The sequence below is a fragment of the Zootoca vivipara genome, chromosome 12, assembly GCF_963506605.1.
Source record: "Zootoca vivipara chromosome 12, rZooViv1.1, whole genome shotgun sequence".
NCBI lineage: Eukaryota > Metazoa > Chordata > Lepidosauria > Squamata > Lacertidae > Zootoca > Zootoca vivipara.
The window spans coordinates 33,316,827-33,337,049 of NC_083287.1; the positions used below are offsets into that span (position 1 = coordinate 33,316,827).

The 20,223-nt window shown below is 37.8% G+C and overlaps 1 protein-coding gene across 3 annotated transcripts in view; it reads right to left on the reverse strand.

Moving 5' to 3' along the window:
* Nucleotides 1-20,223, reverse strand: part of CDK14 (cyclin dependent kinase 14) — a 237,490-nt gene that overhangs the window by 119,927 nt on the left and 97,340 nt on the right. For all 3 annotated transcript variants that reach the window (XM_060280771.1, XM_035129982.2, XM_035129984.2), the window contains 2 exons: nt 10,999-11,061; nt 1,991-2,114 (listed from right to left, as the gene is read on the reverse strand). In XM_060280771.1, coding sequence (XP_060136754.1) covers nt 1,991-2,114; nt 10,999-11,061 — 187 coding nt within the window. The remainder of the gene's footprint in view (nt 1-1,990; nt 2,115-10,998; nt 11,062-20,223) is intronic.

Here is a 20,223-nt window from a genome sequence, read left to right on the forward strand (position 1 = left end):
TTTTCCAAAGGTCTAAGCTCTGAGTATGTTTTTTTAAAAAAAAAGCTTAGAGGAGATGAAGTGTCCCTGGGACACTGAATTAAAACTGAGAGTTGCACTGTTGGTTTTTATAAACCTGTGATACCTGATCTGAAGGCCTTCTCTTCAGGTTTGAAAGGTCTTTACTGATTTTGTATTTATTACTCTGAAAAAATAAGCCTTCTCCAGAAAGAAAAGCAGATTCTTTACTGACATCCTATCTGCCGAAATCAACCAGCTGCATTTACATTTCTATTTCCTGTGTGCATAATAAGGATAATAGCTTCACAATAATCCTTGTTCAACAACCTTCTAAGAAAATAGAAACATGAGAGCAATATATTCCAATAGCAACAAAATCATTTGATGTCTTTGGTGGAAGAGCAACTTTGCATATAACTTTGTAATATTAATACTTCTGAAGAGACAGATTTGCTTTACTATTTCTCATCATGGCAATGTGGGATCATGACCCAATATAGCTTTATCTGGTAGTTTAAATTTTTATTATAGTTTTCACCAAAACAGTCAACTCATCTGGTATTCAATTTCAAAATATCATGATACAGTATAAGGAAATAATATAACTTCAAATAAAAACATTTTTCTTTTCTTTTCTACCCAAGTCTAACTACAGATTTTCATTAAACACAAGAACAACAACAATTATTATTATTATTTATTATTTATACGCCGCCCATCTGTCTGGGTTTCCCTAGCGACTCTGGGCGGCTTCCAACAAAACAATAAAATACAATAAACAATTAAACATTAAAAGCTTCCCTAAACAGGGCTGCCTTCAGATGTCTCCTAAAAGTCTGGTAGTTGTTGTTCTCTTTGACATCTGGTGTTCCACAGGGCGGGTGCCACTACCGAGAAGGCCCTCTGCCTGGTTCCCTGTAACTTGGCTTCTCGCAGTGAGGGAACCACCAGAAGGCCCTTGGCACTGGACCTCAGTGTCCGGGCTGAACAATGGGGGTGGAGATGCTCCTTCAGGTATACTGGACCGAGGCCGTTTAGGGCTTTAAAGGTCAGCACCAACACTTTGAATTGTGCTCGGAAACGTACAGGGAGCCAATGTAGGTCTTTCAAGACTGGTGTTACGTGGTCTTGGCGGCCGCTCCCAGTCACCAGTCTAGCTGTCGCATTCTGGATTAGTTGTAGTTTCCGGGTCACCTTCAAAGGTAGCCCCACATAGAGTGCATTGCAGTAGTCCAAGTGAGAGGTACCTAGAGCATGCACCGCTCTGGCGAGACACTCTGCGGGCAGGTAGGGTCTCAGCCTGCGTACCAGATGGAGCTTGTAAACAGCTGCCCTGGACACAGAATTGACCTGTGCTTCCATGGACAGCTGTGAGTCCAAAATGACTCCCAGGCTGCGCACCTGGTCCTTCAGGGGCACAGTTACCCCATTCAGGACCAGGGAGTCCACCACACCTGCTTGCCTCCTGTCCTCCAAAAACAGTACTTCTGTCTTGTCAGGATTCAACCTCAATTTGTTAGCCGCCATCCATCCCCCAACAACGTACAATAATAAGGGGAATACTCAACACTCCATTGACAGCATGAAAGTATGTTCCTGGAGACTAGTCTTTCAATTAAGAAGCAACCAAGAAACATCCTAAATATGCTTAAAATGCTTCAGTGTCTTCCTGAGCCCATAACTGTATGGAGAAAATATTACTTATTTGCAGTAACAATAATTTCCTTCAAGTTAAATACCATGTTAATAAGAAAGACTGTACTCAGCTGTAAACTGTAGGATTTCAAACTTTCTACCTAGTACTAAGACAGGTTACTTATTTCCATACTCTTGTCATTCAGTAGGATATGAAGTATTTCTATGAATTTTATTTTATCAATCATCACTGTGTCCAGAGTAAGCTTGTGACTAAGAGTAAGATAGCTGAAACCCATCTCTCAACATTTCCCACATCATTATAAGATAATCTTTTAATTAATAGCTTTCCTACCAAAATCTGCCAGCTTCAACTCCCCAGTGTCACTGATCAGAAGATTTTGGGGTTTCAGGTCCCTGTGCAAAATGTAACGCTGGTGGATGTACGAAAGTCCTCGCAGCAATTGAAATAAAAATAACTGAAAGAGAGGGGAAAACATTGTCTTTATTAATACTTGCATGCAGAGCACTGGCTTCCTTCACACACAAAAAGCAGGGTGTCTGCATATGGGTAAAACACTTCCTTGGCAGCTTTGCTACAGGTGTGATTTCAAAACACCAGAATTTATTTTTAAGCAATGTTTAATATGTAGAGGTAAGAAACATCTATTTCACTGCATCCAACTCTATTCACCTGCTTTAACAATCCTTAACAATAACTACAAACAGTAGAGTCAAAGCCTATCAAGCCACAATTATATTCTGTTTACCCATATGGCCTTAGAGATTAGGTGGTAGCCTGAAGACAGATGTGTATCTTCACTAATTAAAGAAAACAACAGCATATGGAGAAGAGGAAAGTAGAAGAACACAGTTCTGGGACCAAAAAATGAAAATGAAAGTAGTGAAAAAGGATATCAACAATATATAAATCCCAAAGGCTTTTATTCTCAAATATTTTATACAAGAGTTTATTTTTAAAAACTCAAAATGTGACAAAACAGGGAATTTTAACTTATTTACAATACTTCTAAAGATAGGCTAACTATGGGATTAGATATGTTCTTAATATGCTAATATATACAGGAACTCACTGTGCACTTTGTATTTTCTTATAATTTCAAGTATCACATGAAAGTCACTTGTCAGAGGACTACATCAAATATTAGTCTTGCATACTGGCAAAATTGTGAGTTTCTTTTTGCTGATTTCACCTCAGCATGCCAGATATTAAGGCTACTCTTCAGTAGCAAATCTTTTGTAAAAAATAGTTGTAAGTTTATTATTACATGACAAGATAATTGCAATATATCATAGACATAACACAAACATTTTACTTCACCTAGCCGTTAAGCTATTTGCAAACAGTGATGTCCTCTTGTTTGTGTAGGAATATTAGACCATTAAAAATTCTCAGAATCAATATACCCGCATGAAGTAGTTCCTAATTAGCTATCAACACAGCACCTGTATGAATTTATGGAATATGATTACTGAATAAACCAAAGGGCAACATGAAAGTACATAAATGCCATGTTACTGAAGCTGAATATTTAATTGAATGTCCTTTCCTCTCTGCCTGTTCACATGATAGTATATTGTTAATTTCTGAAAGAAACTGAGGAAATACAAGGGTAACAAGTACAGAAATAAATTAGGAAAAAATAACACTTCAGGTGGCTTTTTTTGACACAATGTATTTTTAAACAATGAAATGAAGCTGGCTAGTATAAATCTTTAAGTTTAGATTATACGTTATAAAAATAGCTTTCTGACCTCCAAGTACAGGGAGGTTGCTCTGGATCCTAGGAATCATCAAAGTTTCTTTGGACTGAGTTTCTTTGGACAAAGCAACTGAACCATATCCACTAAAAACCTACTCCACCTGTGCAGGAGTGCATATGTGAAGTGTTCTGCAGCACTGAAGCAAAGTTGCAAAATTTCCATTATGTAACACCTAGGTTTTTTATTTCAAGTCATCAGTCTGAAAAAATGGCAAGCTACACATTAAGGACAAATGAACAAAACTTTCTGTTTGCTGGAATACTATTTTTAACTAAATATTTATATAGAACAAATATTGTACAATGTCATGTTGTACATGACACTGCCATTTTAATGTTAACTTCAATACTGTGAGAATATTATGTTGCTGCCAAATTCCAGTTCCTCATTTAGTGAAGTGGCCTTGTTTCTGTGTGGTCAATGAGAAATCTTATAAATGTTGAGTTGAACTCAAGTAAGGCACTGCTGATATGCCTGGACAAAGGGAGGTTCAAATTGCCAGTAAGTTTAGTATTTAGAGCAGGCATCCCCAAACTGTGGCCCTCCAGATGTTTTAGCCTACAACTCCCATGATTCCTAGCTAAGAGGACCAATGATCAGGGATTATGGGAATTGTAGTCCAAAACATCTGGAGAGCCAAAGTTTGGGGATGCCTGATTTAGAGCAATGACAAAGTGGCTTAGGATGCCTCCAACACAATTTTATGGGAAACTCTGAAGATAATCAGGATGTCCCACAGATAAGGGAAAGGAAGGACAAAGGAGTTCCAAAATGGGAAACACACAGACAATTCAGACAAAATTGGAGCAGATGCTACATATATAAAAGCCTACTTGCTTTTATATTTATTGACAAAATTTATAGACATTCAACACTGAACAACAACAATATACCATATTTAAACCATTCATTAATAAAATACAGCTTGCAGAAAAAACAAAAAAACTTTATATAACATTAATGACAGTAATTGCCCCCAAAGGCCTAGCTGAACAGATATATATCATGGGGGGGGGGGGACAAAACAGATTCACATAATGTTAGCTTTGTTGCATTTTGAAGTGCAATCAAACTGTTTAATTAATCTGTAAAACAATCTAAAGTAAGTATTGAAACACCACACTTGATGCCCATGCAAAAAAAGCATGCTTTTGCTGTTTTGCCTTGACAATTGCACTTTAACTGAGGTACTGCTTTCCAATAATGAGTCCTGGGAGCGATGGTGCCATTGGAAGGTCAAATCAATTTAGAGGTTTATGGAGTGTGATATCAATGTGTTGGCAATGATTAAAATGTAAAGGCAAACACATTAAAACCAACAATTTCTCCAATAAAGATGTATCAGCTGTCTCAGCAAGAACTAAGATTCTTTCCACTCTTTCAGACTACAAACTACAAAATTATCCAGTTTATGACTTGAGAGATTTCCAACAATTTTGAGGCTTACTTATTATACTCACAATAAGTGCGTACATAAGAAAGGTGACAGAAAACGGAAAACTGAAATGTGGAGCTGGGTTAATATTTTAAAGTGTGCCACTGGAAATAGTTTGAGCACTGAAATTGTAAATTTAATATGGAACACCATTAGGGACAGGCTTGCATTTGAAAAAAAACCTCTATGTAAAGGCCTCAGTAAAATAATGAATTATAAATTTAAAGTTAAGTTTAAAGATAATAAATATAAGTAGAGAGAGCAGAGGATCTTGAAGTTGCCCTTCAACAATTAGCACCTGGACAGAAGACTGAGCTAGCACACAGTAATTTTAAACATGAATCTATACATATAAACAAGCATGCCTGTATTGTATTGTTTTGTTTTGAGATCTATAGTATTTTGTCCTCTTTTTGATGATGCGTTAAGTGGTCACCTTAAACACTATATACATAAACCCTTACACACACACACCCTTCCGACTATATCCTAAAACAGATAGTCATAGAACTAAGTAGAGGGCAGTGACCCTGGGCTTAATCTTTAGTGGTACCTGGGACCCAGTGCAGGATGAAAGTGTTGCTGAACAGACTCAGAACAGTCACTACCATGCTATCAAATTCAACAGAGAGAGAGAGAGAGAGAGAGAGAGAGAGAGAGAGAGAGAGAGAGAGAGAATTGCCAAGAAAATCCAACAGTCACATCTAACTTCAAAAGAGAAAACTTCCCGAGCTGTTGAGATACCATTTGAACAACAGTTTTGAGATCAGTACTTTACCTCTTGTTCACTGGCTCACATTCTAGCAGCAACATGTAGACCTACAGATGCCAAGAGAGCAGTGGGGCTGCTGTAATACCCCAAAAGAGGATGGCATGCCCTCAAACACAGAAGACAGACTAGAATTAGAACTGTTGGATGACATTTCCAACTTTCATCAAAAAAGGAAAGAAAAATAAAAAGACAAATTCTGATAGACAACTTCTAAAAACTGATTTTTAGCCCAAATGTCAGATGACGATGATAAAGACGGTGATCTCCAATGACAAAACAAGCTTACCACCACATCCCTGAGGAGACCTAAGTGCAGATCCCTACTTGACCAGGGCATTCTAGTTTGTCTTAAGGAAAATATATTCCTACAGCCCAATTAGTCTTTGAAAGGACATGAAATATGTTAAAAACAATCCTCAAAACAACAGCATTTTGGGCCTTCTAAGATAGTGGACATTTCAGGGGCAGAATTTGCTAAGGACATGATTTCCAGATTTTGAACTCTATAGCATAACTACATTCTTACAAGGGACAGATATCACACTTGCTTTCACAAAAAAGGCTTCCTTCCAACCAATCCCTTTCAGGACTTTTCCATATGGAAACATCCTACAGTAAGACCACATCACTAAGATCTTCATATTTCAAAAAGTACACATTTAAACCTTTATTTACTGTGCTTATCAATCTTTCCCGCTTCCTTCACAATGCTGATGTTCTGACAAGTATGATTAATTAACTGAGGAAAATAATACACCTTCCTGATCTGCTAGCATAATGTTAATAGAAGGAAGAAACTGTCCTCCTTGATCAATGAGGTTAAAAGGCTCCTTCACACATCATCACAATCAATGGCTCTTTCAAAATTTAATGAAAATTCTAAAGAAAAAAACTTGCACAAACAAAACCTTGCATGCATACACTCACACACACACACATGCTTAAAAACTTGGGAGGAATCATTTTTATTTAATGATCATGCATAGTTCATTAATGTCTAAGTGGAAGAGATAAAATAATCAGTGTAAAATCATGATTTAGTTGATGATTAATCACCAGAAAAGCTTATTTTAAAAAATCGATTCTCAAAGCCATCTGAAAGAGACAGTCTTAATTTAGCATAACATTACCCTACCCTTTTCTGCACCTGCTTATCCTCTGAAGAGTAATGGAAAACTGCAACTTATCAACTACATTAAATGCCAAATAATCCTGTTTAGTATATCCACTGTAATTAATGGAAAAACCCAGCCATGCGCCACAGACATCATACCTTCTGAGACAAAAGCAGACATTTCAAAGATGTGTAAATTGATAAAATTATAAAGAAATCATATATAGTCATGAATATTTCCAGAATGAATCCTAGATTTCTGCTCAATTCTGTTCATTGATGTAGGTCTGAAAAAGTGTGCTGCCAATGTAAGAATTTCACCTGCATGCATTCAAACTGATCTGATTTTAAAAGTCTTATTAATAAACACAGGTTAAACTGCATGTGTTACACCATTATAGAATAACATCTGTTTATTTTACTGTCTACACATGCCCTGGAAGACACACACACAGTATATAGCATACCCAGTATATAGCATATTAAATATTCTCCAAATTCCTTTTTATGCAGGACAATTACTTTCTTCTTTCTTCTATGGTTCTCAAAATATGAAGAGCAATACATATCGTGCTGCTATGTGTCAATCATCTTGGCAGTGTTATGCATGAATATACCTTAGGGAGATTTCAGGAAGGAAAACATACACATTCTAAACAAAGAGGCGAGGGTAACTCTTGATACAATAAAACAAGCAGGTATATTAGTAAACCCTCCATTAATGCATTAATTTGAATTGCAGGAAACATTGAAAAACTACTGCTTGGAAAGATTATACTCCACATGTATTTACATAGGCATATTAAAATACTTCTTTTTATTTAAATGAAAATGATGTATAATAAATGTTAATGAATTACTCGCTTGTTCTGAACACTCACTGCTTTTGGGTAATTTCACCTCATTGCTTTTGGGTAATTTCAAGCATAATTACTTATGCCTATAAAAATATAAATATTTATAAGATGGCAAATACCCCAAGGCTTTCACTTTGGTTGTTAATTTCCAAATTGGTCATTAACTTATCCATTTTTCAAGAACAGATATTACTTAGGCAACGTAGTTAAAGGATAATGTTCATGACAGAGAAACATGTGGGACTTTAGAATTTTGATAACATTCACCAAATAAAAAAGCTTTTTTATGTAAAATTTCACAACTTCATTACAATTTCCCTATTATCCTAGAAATAGAAAATGTTTTATGAATAAATATTGACATGAACTATCTAGCCAATTCTTAGCTGCAGCATAGATATTTAGAACTATATTAGGAAGCAATATATCTGTAACTATATCGATGTCTTTATATTTATCTTGATAGATACAGATATATAGATATAAAGATATACATTAGGAAGTAAAATTACAACAGTCCTCAAGAGTTTCACAGCAATACTATTCCTAAGTCAAGGGGAAAGCTGAAACTCCATCAAAAGCTTCCGCTTTTCTTAACCAAGAAGTCTTACCTTTCAAAAAAATAAAAAATTCAAAGACTGAACTCCTTAACTGTACCTTCCAACATAGAACTAGCGTTTGGAACACTTCTACAAAGAAGTCTTAACCTTTTCTTATGATGTAATTGCGCTTTTGGGTTTGAAAGGAAATGCCCAAAGAATGGTTCAAAAATACTAGTAAAAATATTATCTACATATACACACACTGGACTAGTTTAGAGGTAACAGGAAACCACAGTCTCACCTCTTTTAATCTTAGGACAGAAGGGTACTGCAGACCATGAAGAGAACTGATTAGTTTTAGAATGGAAGCAGATGCTTCTCAGGTGTGTGAAAGAGGAGAGAAGTACATGTGCAAGTGGCTTACTATCGCTTATTCACATAGCAGGAAACCATGCTTTCCCATTACGTCTGAACTGGGCCCAGATATTTCATTACGTACGGTGACACAACCTAAATGGTAATAACTGGAATATGTGTGTATTGTGCAACCCAGCAATTTATTTATTATCCTTTTTTTGTTTGTTTTTACAGTGTAAAGGTAAAGGGACCCCTGACCATTAGGTCCAGTCGTGACCGACTCTGGGGTTGCGCGCTCATCTCGCATTATTGGCCGAGGGAGCCGGTGTATAGCTTCCAGGTCATGTGGCCAGCAAACCAGAGCAGCACATGGAAACGCCGTTTACCTTCCCGCTGTAGCGGTTCCTATTTATCTACTTGCATTTTGACGTGCTTTCGAACTGCTAGGTTGGCAGGTTCAGTTTTACAGTGTATCATGGTATAATAATGCATAGTATAACAAAGCATCAACCAAACTCCAATCTGTCCCATCAACCCAACAATTTATGTTATGGTTTTGAGGTTATTAAAAATGCACACCAAAAAAAATTGTACATTTTTTTAAGCTACAGTATTTTTAAATGCTTATTCATATATATATATATATATATATATATATGATTTATATACAAAGAGCAAACAACTCAACATCATTTCAGTTATTACAGCAGACATGTGCTGAAAGGTAGTTATGTCAGAAGGAAATTTCACCTGCAATTATTTTTCTGCAAGTAAACCCTAGAGGAATCCATTACTTTCAGATGGAAAATGAGAAATAAAAATGGATTCCTAATTAGAACAGAGGTTTCCCCGAGACACTATGGCTACTAATAAAGGAAGTTTATGTTTCTGTGTATTCAGCGTTCTTACTACACAATGCCAAAACAAAAAAACACGTTTATTTTTACACAAAAATAAATAGACATGGTTATACAATTCTGCAAAGTAGCCAAACTAGAAGTGAAAATGTGCTGCTTGAATACACTAAAAGTATCAGTATAAATTTCTAGTGCCTTTTCTGAAGGTCTACGAAAAACAACAACTTGAGGCCTTTAACAAGGAATGCACAATGTTTATTTTGAAACATTTATTGTTACCTCCCCTGGGTGGTACAATGACAAACAAGGAATAAAATAAAATAAAATAAAATAGGCAAGATCTTGTGCATCCACATCAACACTTATTTCTTAGGCAATGCACACTTTTTTTGGTAGAATGTCTTGGTCATATTGAGAGATGCCAGACAGCTAAAAACTCTTGTGTAAGCATCTGACACTCACAGTGATCCTTCAAGTGCACACACACATTTTAAAACCTGATTATCCAGTATAAGATATCCATGTTAACACTTCCATGTTAGGTTTTGCAGAGGAAGTCGTCTTGGTGATCCTCCAGTAGAGCAAGGTTTGCAGAGTGGGAGCCCAGAAGGGAGCTTTCTTTTGTACTGGCCCTGCAGCTTTGGGGAAAAACTCCCCTCTGAGGAGTGTCACGCTGTTTACATTTCATGACAAGCAAAGATGCACCTTGTTGTCCAAGCTTTCGGAGAGGAATGCAATGCATCGTGATACCTTATTTTTGCTTTTGTGGTGTTATTTATTCTTAATTATATGATCCTGATTGATTTTGTTTTACAAGTTTTATTGTTTATTGTGATTGTAGTGTTACTGTTCATCATCCTGGATCTCTTCAGTGAAGGGCAGAGTCCAAATATCTCAAATAAAATAAATAAATGTAACATTCAGGGATATAAGCTGGAGCAGGATCACAGATTTCTGCAGCATAATGCTGAATGGTCTCAGAAGGGTTATATTCCAGTGTTAATGTTTCCACATGCACGAACTCACTTGATTGCCTCCAGAAATCCCACAAGTATTGTGTTGCAGAACCAGAAATTAATCCTGGGGCATTACAACACACACACACACACACACACACACACACACACACACTTCTTTTTATTTAAATATGAATACATCTATATAATGCAATAAATCTGTTAGGACCACAGCTTTTTCTCATTCTTAAAAAACGTACATGTAGGACCCTAACATAGAGAAATAAATCACAATCCTAAATTTCACAATTTGAAGTATATATTCTATGATACAGTGCATTTCTGATTATTTCACTGATGAAAATAATCAAAGAGCAAGGCCGCTGAACAAATATTACCTGGGTGGTCTCTAAGACGATTGACTAACTGGATTCTACTTTACGCTGAAATAATTTGGCTGATTTCCCAGTAGGTAGCCAGATCAAGTTTCCAGCTCATATCCAAATAAAAACTAATGTTAGCTGTGCCTGCTAACATCCAGCTTACAGGCAGCATTAAAAGCAATATTTTTAAAGGGCCAGTTTACATTCTTCAATCATGAGAGCAGTCTGCTTGCATTATCACTGTATCGTTTCTTACCACAAACAATCATAATATCATAATGCTTATTTGGAAAGTGGTATCCTACCTTCACATTGTCTGGATGAAGTCCTCCAGGATGTTTGTCCATGTACTGACATAAATCTGTGTGCTTGAAAAGAGAAATCCAAAAAAGGGGAGGTGAGGTATTAATGACTACTCAAAACCCACTATTTCCACCAGGTGCAGCAAATAAGGGGAATATATATTATCTGAATTGTGCTATGCTAATATGACCTTCAAGTTCCATCTTGTTATATTAGCTAATAATATTGCTTAAAGATAAAGGTAAAGGGGCCCCAGACCATCAGGTCCAGTCGTGTCCGACTCTGGGGTTGCGGCGCTCATCTCGCTCTATAGGCCGAAGGAGCCGGCGTTTGTCCACAGACAGCTTCCGGGTCATGTGGCCAGCATGACAAAGCTGCTTCTGGCAAACCAGAGCAGCGCACGGAAACCCCGTTTACCTTCCCGCCGGAGCGGTCCCTATTTATCTACTTGCACTTTGATGTGCTTTCGAAATGCCAAGTGGGCAGGAGCTGGGACCGAGCAACGGGAGCTCACCCCGTTGCAGGGATTCGAACCGCCAACCTTCTGATCTGTAAGCCCTAGACTCTGTGGTTTAACCCACAGCGCCACCTGTTTCCCGGCAATAATATTGCTTATAAAACTCCAAAATGCATCTCATTTTCTAGCTGGAAACCACAGGAGGGGAGAGCGCTCTTGTGCTCAGGTTCTGCTTGAGGGTATCCCACAGGCATCCAGGTGGCCACTGTGTGGACAGGATGCTGGACTAGATAGGCCACTGGTCTGCTCCAGTGTTGAAAGTCAATTACAATTACAGCAGACTAGAAGCATCCCAAATGGTTCAAGGCCCACATGGGGCAAAAGATTCCTGCAAAGTAGTGGGACGGACAAGATTATCCTTGTGGTCCCTTCCAACTCTACCATTTTATTATTCTATGTACATACTCATCACTATCTTATTGTCAAATTATTTTTTCATTCACTGCAGTCTCTATTAAAACAATGTTGTAGTTATAAAAACTTTCCTTATTTACATTTCTAAATGCACTGCAGTGAAATGTATGTTCCAATAGGAGGTCAAAATCACATATTACTCTGTAGTCTTATATGTCACACATTCCTGCCTGCAGCAGTAGAAATTGTTCATAAATTAAAACCATAAAAGGAAAGATATGCCTATAGTAGTTGGAATGCAGAATGAAATTTGCAAACCTACATTCTACTAGAAAAAATATATCCTATAAAGGGCAGCATAAGAAGCTCTACTTAATGTTAGATATAAATGAAGCTGCTTCCAAAGAGAAATGATTTAACAACTGCCATTCTAGAGAAACCTATGTCGTTCATAGAAATTCTGTGTAAGTTGTGCAATAGTGCCTAAAGACTGAAAGGAAGTTTAGTATTCTTTTTTCCCTTCATCTGCTCGTTCAATAAAAACCAAGTTAATTATTCTACATCTATCACCATGCTGCCCAACATGTTTGGGTTTCAGTTTCATTGGCAAAAAGAAAACACAATCAATATTTTAAATGTTTTGTTTCCTTTACAAAGCCGCCCAATACATTTTCCTGGTTCATATCATTTGCTTACTGGTATTACTGACTAGAGGCTCCTTCCCTGTTTGGCCGCTCACCCACCCCTTTGCCAACTGCCCTTCCCTTACACTTTTATACCTCACTCACACCCTCGCCTATCACCCACAGCTTATCTTTAGCTTATCTTTAGCAGCTTGCTTCATAACCCACACTTCCCAGATTACCAAGAAGCAACTTGGGCTCCACAATGTAGAGAGAATGTTTGGGAGTGATTGTGTCAACAGCCCATGTCATCTCACCATTCCATAGTGAGACTAGGGCTTCAACAGTTTTCTCCACTGGAAAATGCCCCAGGACATTTAGGAAGCCATTGGGTTCCACCAGTCTCCAAGGGTGGGCAATTTCAACAGGTCCTCCACCCTTGTGTGTGTGTGGGGGGGGGTGTCAATAATTTTTGCCACCAATCCAAACTTTACCAGATAATGGTCCAAGTATGACAAGGAAATAAATAGCATAATGCAGCATAACTATTGTCTTAAGAGCTTCCTTGCCCTTGTAAACTATAGCAAATTAAGTGGTGCAGGATTTGTTTTGTTTTGTCAATGGAGATGGATGAAGAGGTGATATAGATTCTCTGCTTTTCACAGTAGCCACACATTCTCCACATTGTATAGTTCCAGCCCCCAAGAGTTCATGGGGATGAAGAGGCTGAAACCCATTTTCTAAAGTTCCTTTCCGATGACACTATATCTCTATACTGAAAATGCTTATTTATATTTATTTAATTAATTAATGCATATATCATTGAGTATAGGTTCAACAGTTGCAATAAAAAACAAACATGTCTATCTTTAGAAAGAGGAGCAGCGGAGAGGGAGAGATATTTGGATATCTAGATAGCTAGATTTCATTATTCTGAACTTCAGGGACAAATATCACAAAAGGAGCTCATACCCAGCTTCCTCCTTACTCAGTAATCATTCACTATTAATTAGCTACTTATATTTTCAATGAAATATTCTTCACTCCTCCTCTCTTACTCAGCAATGATAAATCTACATGTGACTTAGCTGTCCCATAGTTGTACCTAATTGGTTTCAGCTGTCATTTCTGAAGCTGAAATGCATGGACAGCCTGGGGCCTGTGAATGAACAGGAAGCATTTCCAACCACATTCCCATCATGTCAAACCAGCAATGTGAAAGAGCTCTTCCATTAAAACAAAAACTGTACTATTTAGCTTCTGGCAATGACATCATGCAGCAGACAGAATGTATTGTTTCACTGAGGCAGCAAGACTGTTGCAAGCCATTCTTTTCTGCTAAAGAGATTGCACACATTAGTTACGCTCCGGAGGTTCTTCTGACAAGAATAGTTTCCCTATTGTCACTAAGAAATTCTTAAGCAGACAATACAATGCAAAGAACAATAAAAGATATAGCTGAAGTAACATATTTGCAACAATTGCATGCAACCATACTCTACAAAGAAGTTACTCTAAGTAGAAATATAACAAGACAGAATCCCACATTTTAGGAGTATTTGTAGTCATTCTCATTTATGAAATAAATTGCAATTTAAACTAATAATTAAAATTAACAGAAAATATTAAAGAAACCAATTATGGTGTTTTAAATTACCCAGTAATATTTTAGCATCATCCTTGCATGGACTGAAATCAATTTTGGCTCAGCTGATGTGATATGGCTTCATCATACCGTAGTATTAAAATGATCACCCAGTAAACACTTAGATTTTATTCACTAGAAATAAGCATCCATGTTATTTTATTTATACAGTTAGTTCCTTCTTGTAATGCCAAATTATAATTTAGCATCATGTATAAAAGTTCATGTGTGTCAGTGTGAAAGGTCCTTTGCATTCTTTGTTCTACTAAATATGTTAATTCCACAGGTTTTTTAAAAAAGTCTTCAATTCTTACCCTTATAATTGTCATTCATAATCATCATTTTCTTGCTTTTTAAAGATTGTTTTCTTGTTGTTCTGTTTTATCTATTACTTTTATGTATTTGGAAATGTACACATTTGAATGACACAACAGCTATAGAAACTTATAGTAAATTTGTTTAACAAGTAAAGTCTTTCTGAATTCAAGGGTGCTTATTCTCCTCAAAATGTGCATGTGATTGAAGTCTTAGTCAATATTTATGCATTTTGGTACTGACCTTTCCAGGCTTTTACAAGAACATCAGTGTTATCTACTCGTATCATTTATATGAATGCAAAATATAATATTTTAAAAGCTTTTAAAATAATTCTAGCTAATCAAGTTTGCCTTTAAATTACAGAAGCAAGGAACACAAAATGCTAAGTTATTTGTTACAGTTGCATTTCACGTTTCTTTCATCAACACCAGCTCAAGGCACTTTCCCATTCAGGCACTGACCACAGCCAGTCCTGCTTTTTTAGAGTCATGCACAATAAGACCCTTAGAAATTTAGCCATTTGTGAACGTGGAACACTACTGAGAAGACAGCAGGTTGTCCTCAGAAATGGTTACAGCAAGGTTTAGAGGACTGCTGTTTGAACATCCTTTATTTGAGGAAGTAACCAGTGGCAGAGCTTCATGCTCCGGCACAGGGGGCGGGGAGCAAACGGGGGCGGTGCTGGTGCACGTTCTGGGGGCGGGCAGCCGCAATGGCACCCTTGGGATCGCACTGCCCGGGGTGGAGTGCCCCTCTTCCTACACCCCTGGAAGTAACCTCTATCCTACGAAGCTTTGGTTGGCCCTATCAGCTTCCTTGCTACCCTCAATCATGACCAACCACATAATTCTCTGAAAATGAAGGATAATTCCTGTAATTTTTGCTATCCCTCCATACAGAAGATGAACAGAAATGTTATTTTAACTCAGGAAGCCAACGTAATGGATTGGGGGGGGGGATGTTTTATCTCTGATGTTCTCCAGTCTGTATTTTACAATGGAATGGGTTAGACAGCCAGAGAGAGAACGAAAGGCCTTGGCCTGTAAAGTTTCCCATAATGATGACAGATTTCTGTCTCAAATTTTCATGTTTCAGGGGCACAAGGATATCCCCTTTCCCAACAAATAGCCCCAAAACAGAATGAAGTTCAAGAAGAGACAATCATTCTCTTATCTGAATCTTTGCCATTATATGGACAATAAGAGAATGGCATTCTCATCCATCAAATAATGACATTGATGAATGAATGAACATTGAGCCATCTGTTTGCATTATGATACTTCTACCCAGATCCTTTAACGATATATAGCCAAAATATCACATAAAACATGTGCACATAGAATTGCAGCAGCATCCAGTGTGGGGCAAGTCCATCTTGCTATGTTGCCTCTTAGCTTCAACCCCACTAGAATAGGACATTAAATCAAGTGACAGAGCCATTAAGGGCATGTCTGACTTCGTGCTGACCAAAATGCATAAACTATTCCATGCAGAAAAGTGACACCAAAGTTTGCCATTCCATTCCTCCCATATCCTCCACTTCACATATTTCTATTATTCCATGCAGAGATTGGATGGCCATCTGTTATGGATGCTTTACTTGAGATTTCTGCATTGCAGGAGGTTGAACTAGATGACCCTCTACAATTCAATGATTCTTATACATGTATAGTACAACTATGCCACAACTGATGCGAAAATTATTCTTTGTATAACTACATTGGCTCATATTGCTGAAAGTCCCTGGTTTGATTCCAAAACTAACACACTATAAGTTGTGCTAACTCCATCCTTAGATTGTCCTATAGTAACACTGCACATAGAACTAGTCTACTTATCTCATTTAGAATGAGACTCTTGTTTCTCTTTCAGGTTCTTCCTCTTTCGATCCTATGAAAAATGCTTGCCTCCTGGTAGCAGCTTTTTAACAAACTAGTTTTTCAAGCCGAAAGTGCCAGATCACTTCTTCATTCTTATAATCTAAAATGGGAGGGTGGGGAATTCCATATTTATCATCTTTCTTTGATGCCTTTCTACTTCGCCCGTGGGTCGATATTGAAGCTCAAAATATCACTACATCATCCCTGGTTATATTGCCTTATGCCTTATAGAGGAGGGAGAAAGGTTGTTATTCTACTGCTCCAGAGAAGCGGACACAGAGCAATGGATTCAAACTGCAAGAAAGAAGATTCCACCTGAACATTAGGAAGAACTTCCTGACAGTAAGAGATGTTCGGCAGTGGAATTTGCTACCAAGGAGTGTGGTGGAGTCTCCTTCTTTGGAGGTCTTTAAGCAGAGGCTTGACAGGCATATGTCAACAATGCTTTGATGGTGTTTCCTGCTTGGCAGGGGGTTGGACTGGATGGCCCTTGTGGTCTCTTCCAACTCTATGATTCTATGATTCTATCAATTTTGAAAAACTTGTCAAATAATTTTACGAGGTATACTTCTTAGGTATGGAAAAGGTGGTATAAAAAACTCGCTTCTGTACTGTCCCCTCTAAGCCCACTTCCTTATTTTTCTTAGTTGTCCCACGTATATATTAGTCAATTTGGCTTCAGCCCTAGCCCTAATCCCTGCAGAGGCGTACCTAGGTTTCCTTGCACCCTTGGCAAGGAGATGTATCAGCACCTCCAAAGCCGGGAGAGACCAGAAACATGTTTTTTGTTGCCTTTTGCACTCCGCCAGTGACTTCCACCACGGCCATTGGAAGCCCTCATCCTCTTTCTCCTCTGTCAATCCATCTGCCTGCATGTCTGCCTTCTTCCCTCTCTCCGCTTAGGATCTCCTACTCACGAGTAGGACTCTGGCAGAGACAATGCCCGACTGGCATGTTCCCTCCCTCCTGGTCAATTGTTTGGGAGCTTCAAAAGCTTTCACCAGCCCAAACATCACAGCGACTGATGCCAACTGACATCAGCACACTTACAGATCCGCAGTTTGTGCAATTGCGTAACAGAGTTCAGTAGCTCAGCATTTGGCGATCTATGTTAATTTACATATAAACACACACGGAGCACTGCAACATGGCTCCCTCTCTCTCTAGCATCAGGCAGCAAAGAGAAAGAACAAAGGACAATAGTCCCACTTCAGGAAACACAGGAAACACAAACATCCTGTGTTCATCATTCCCACTCTGTGGAATGAAAAACATATACTGTCATGTGATAGACAACAATCCCATGAATGCAAACACGGAGAATGAATCTTCAACACTGCCATGGCCCATGCCATCAACTGGATTCCTCTGCTGAGGAACCCAGAGGAGCCTGCATGCCTCAACCTCCACTGTGTGGTGGAGCAGCCTGGGGCATGTGCAGACGGGCTGCTAGCCACTCAAGAGAGTGGCTGCTAGCCACTCAAGTTTGTGGAGAGGTGTGACTTTTGCACACACACACACACACACACACACACCCCGAGCCAACCTTTCGAACTGGGTATGTGCCTGACTCCTGCCAGTAATATTTTTGAAAAGGCAAGTAATTTCTAGAGAGAACTAATTCTGTAAGGGTTAAAATATAATGGGTTAGTAATTTTATTTTCTTGCAAATCTAAAACTTGCTCTACATTGCTTTCTCGTGTTAAAACTGTATATCTGAAGGAACACTTCTACCCTTAATGTTCAGCCCAGACACTGAGATCCAGCTCTGAGAGCCTTCTCATTAGTCATGGCCGCCCTGTGGAACGCCCTTCCATAAATGTCAAGGAAATAAACAACTATCTGAATTTTAGAAGACATCTGAAGACAGCCCTATATAGGGAAGTTTTTAATGTTTGATGTTTTACTGTGATTTTATAATTTGTTGGAAGCTGCCCAGAGTGGCTGGGGCAACCCAGTCAGGTGAGTGGCATATAAACAATAAAATAATCCTCATTACAGTGCAAAAAGTCACTAACAGATAATTTGAGTTGATTATTTCAAATTTTCCAAGTTTATTATAAAATCCATGAAATCTCTAATATAGGATTTCAACTGGACCACAAAAGGAGCCAAAAAGAATCTTCCATTCTTAGAAAGTGGTTCGAAAATTGAATTAAATCCTGAAACTACAGATCTCCTGTGCAGCAGGTATTAAGAAGTATATAGAACGGGGCAGTGTAGGGGGTCCTTGTTCTACAGAGAATCGTGTTCCCTTTGAATTAAATAACCTAAGGCAAAACCTTCTTCCAACAGAAATCTAATTTCTCATTGTATATTGTGAACAGGATTCTTATCATGTGAACTGTAATATTTGTATCCTTATCACCACTTTTTCATAATCCTAAATGCCAGCACGATGGCCCCAACTTTGTCTGCCGGTTTAGTAGCGATTGTATTCTTTTCCAAATTATCTAAGGACTGCCTCTCCAAATGATTCAAAGCAACACACTGTTTTTATGTGTCTTCTAAGACCTAATCTTAAGACTCAGCTGTTTGGAAACAGGATGGGTTGAAAGATAAATCTTGTTTCAGTTGTTGGTATAGTACAATGAAAGAGTAGATGATACCACAAAATAATGAACTTCTAAATATCTAACTAAGTAACCCATCTTCGCAACTTGTATATACAGTACAAGTATTTATTATATTTTCAAAATATCAATACAGTACATGAGAACTTAAAAATGTTTAAACATTCATAGTTTTATTTGTCAGGTGCATTTTTTATAAACTTGCTTTTGGAATGCTTCATGGTGTTAACATATTGTTTTATGAAGAGTTTATATCATATTCAGTTTCATAATTATATATATTTTTAAATTGTAGATTTCCCTGATAAAGGACCAGAGTAATCCAAAATGCTTTGTACAATAAATAATTTCCTTTAATTCTACTCCATTCTTTTTTATTGTTTTCCTAGTATTTGTGGCCTTTCTTATAAGGCAAGTTTACAAAAACTATAATTTGTCTTGCCTAGGTCCAACAGCAAACTGATTTGCCATAAAAAATCAGAAGTCATAAAATCAGCACAAGGTAATGGGGGATGGGTAACATGTAAACCCAAAAGTAACTCATAATGCCAACATGCAAACTAGCCCGTTGTCTTCAGTGAAATTTAAGTAGATCCTCTTTGTTCAGGATCCTGGCTAAAACATTTTAAGTACTATAATCCAAAAGAGTTTTACAGAGGGTGGGGGGATATAGTCAGGGTTTTTTGTTTGTTTCCTCGCATAAGTTATATCAGCATGTGAGCAAATTTTACGTTTCTTTTTTATTTGTCACTACAGTTTTCCAGCTAAAGGATAGTTCAGGGAGGCCAAAAATCAGGGAAGAGAAATCAGTAAGGGAGAAAAAGAGGCATCAATTTTCCCTGGTACAGCTCAGCTTGTTCCCCTTTGATTACAGGCAGAAAGCCCATATGCAAAGGGGTGTTGTAGCCATGAACATGTCTTTGCTACAGGAAATGCTTTTTTGGATGCTCCCGTCTCAGAGAAATGTTGACTCTTCATCCTTTTGCCTACCCTGGGCTTCCAGTGTATGGGCTTTTCTAGAGAAAATGAAGGCTCACTGTTCTACCAGCACAACATGAGCAAAGGATGGAAGCCAGCAAGAGGCATTTGCATTGCATTGCACCAATGGATAATTCTGCAATTATTATTACTTTTTGGCTGTCCAATATACAGTGACATAAGGCAAGACATTTTATTCATTTAAAAGTTATGCAAAATATGTTTACTGTTACATAAGATTAAAAGCTATGATTTGTCATTGGTAACTCAGTTTGAAATTAAATAACAGTAAAATTCCCATTTATTTATGCATTAGACAAAAGCATTTAGCTATGTCAA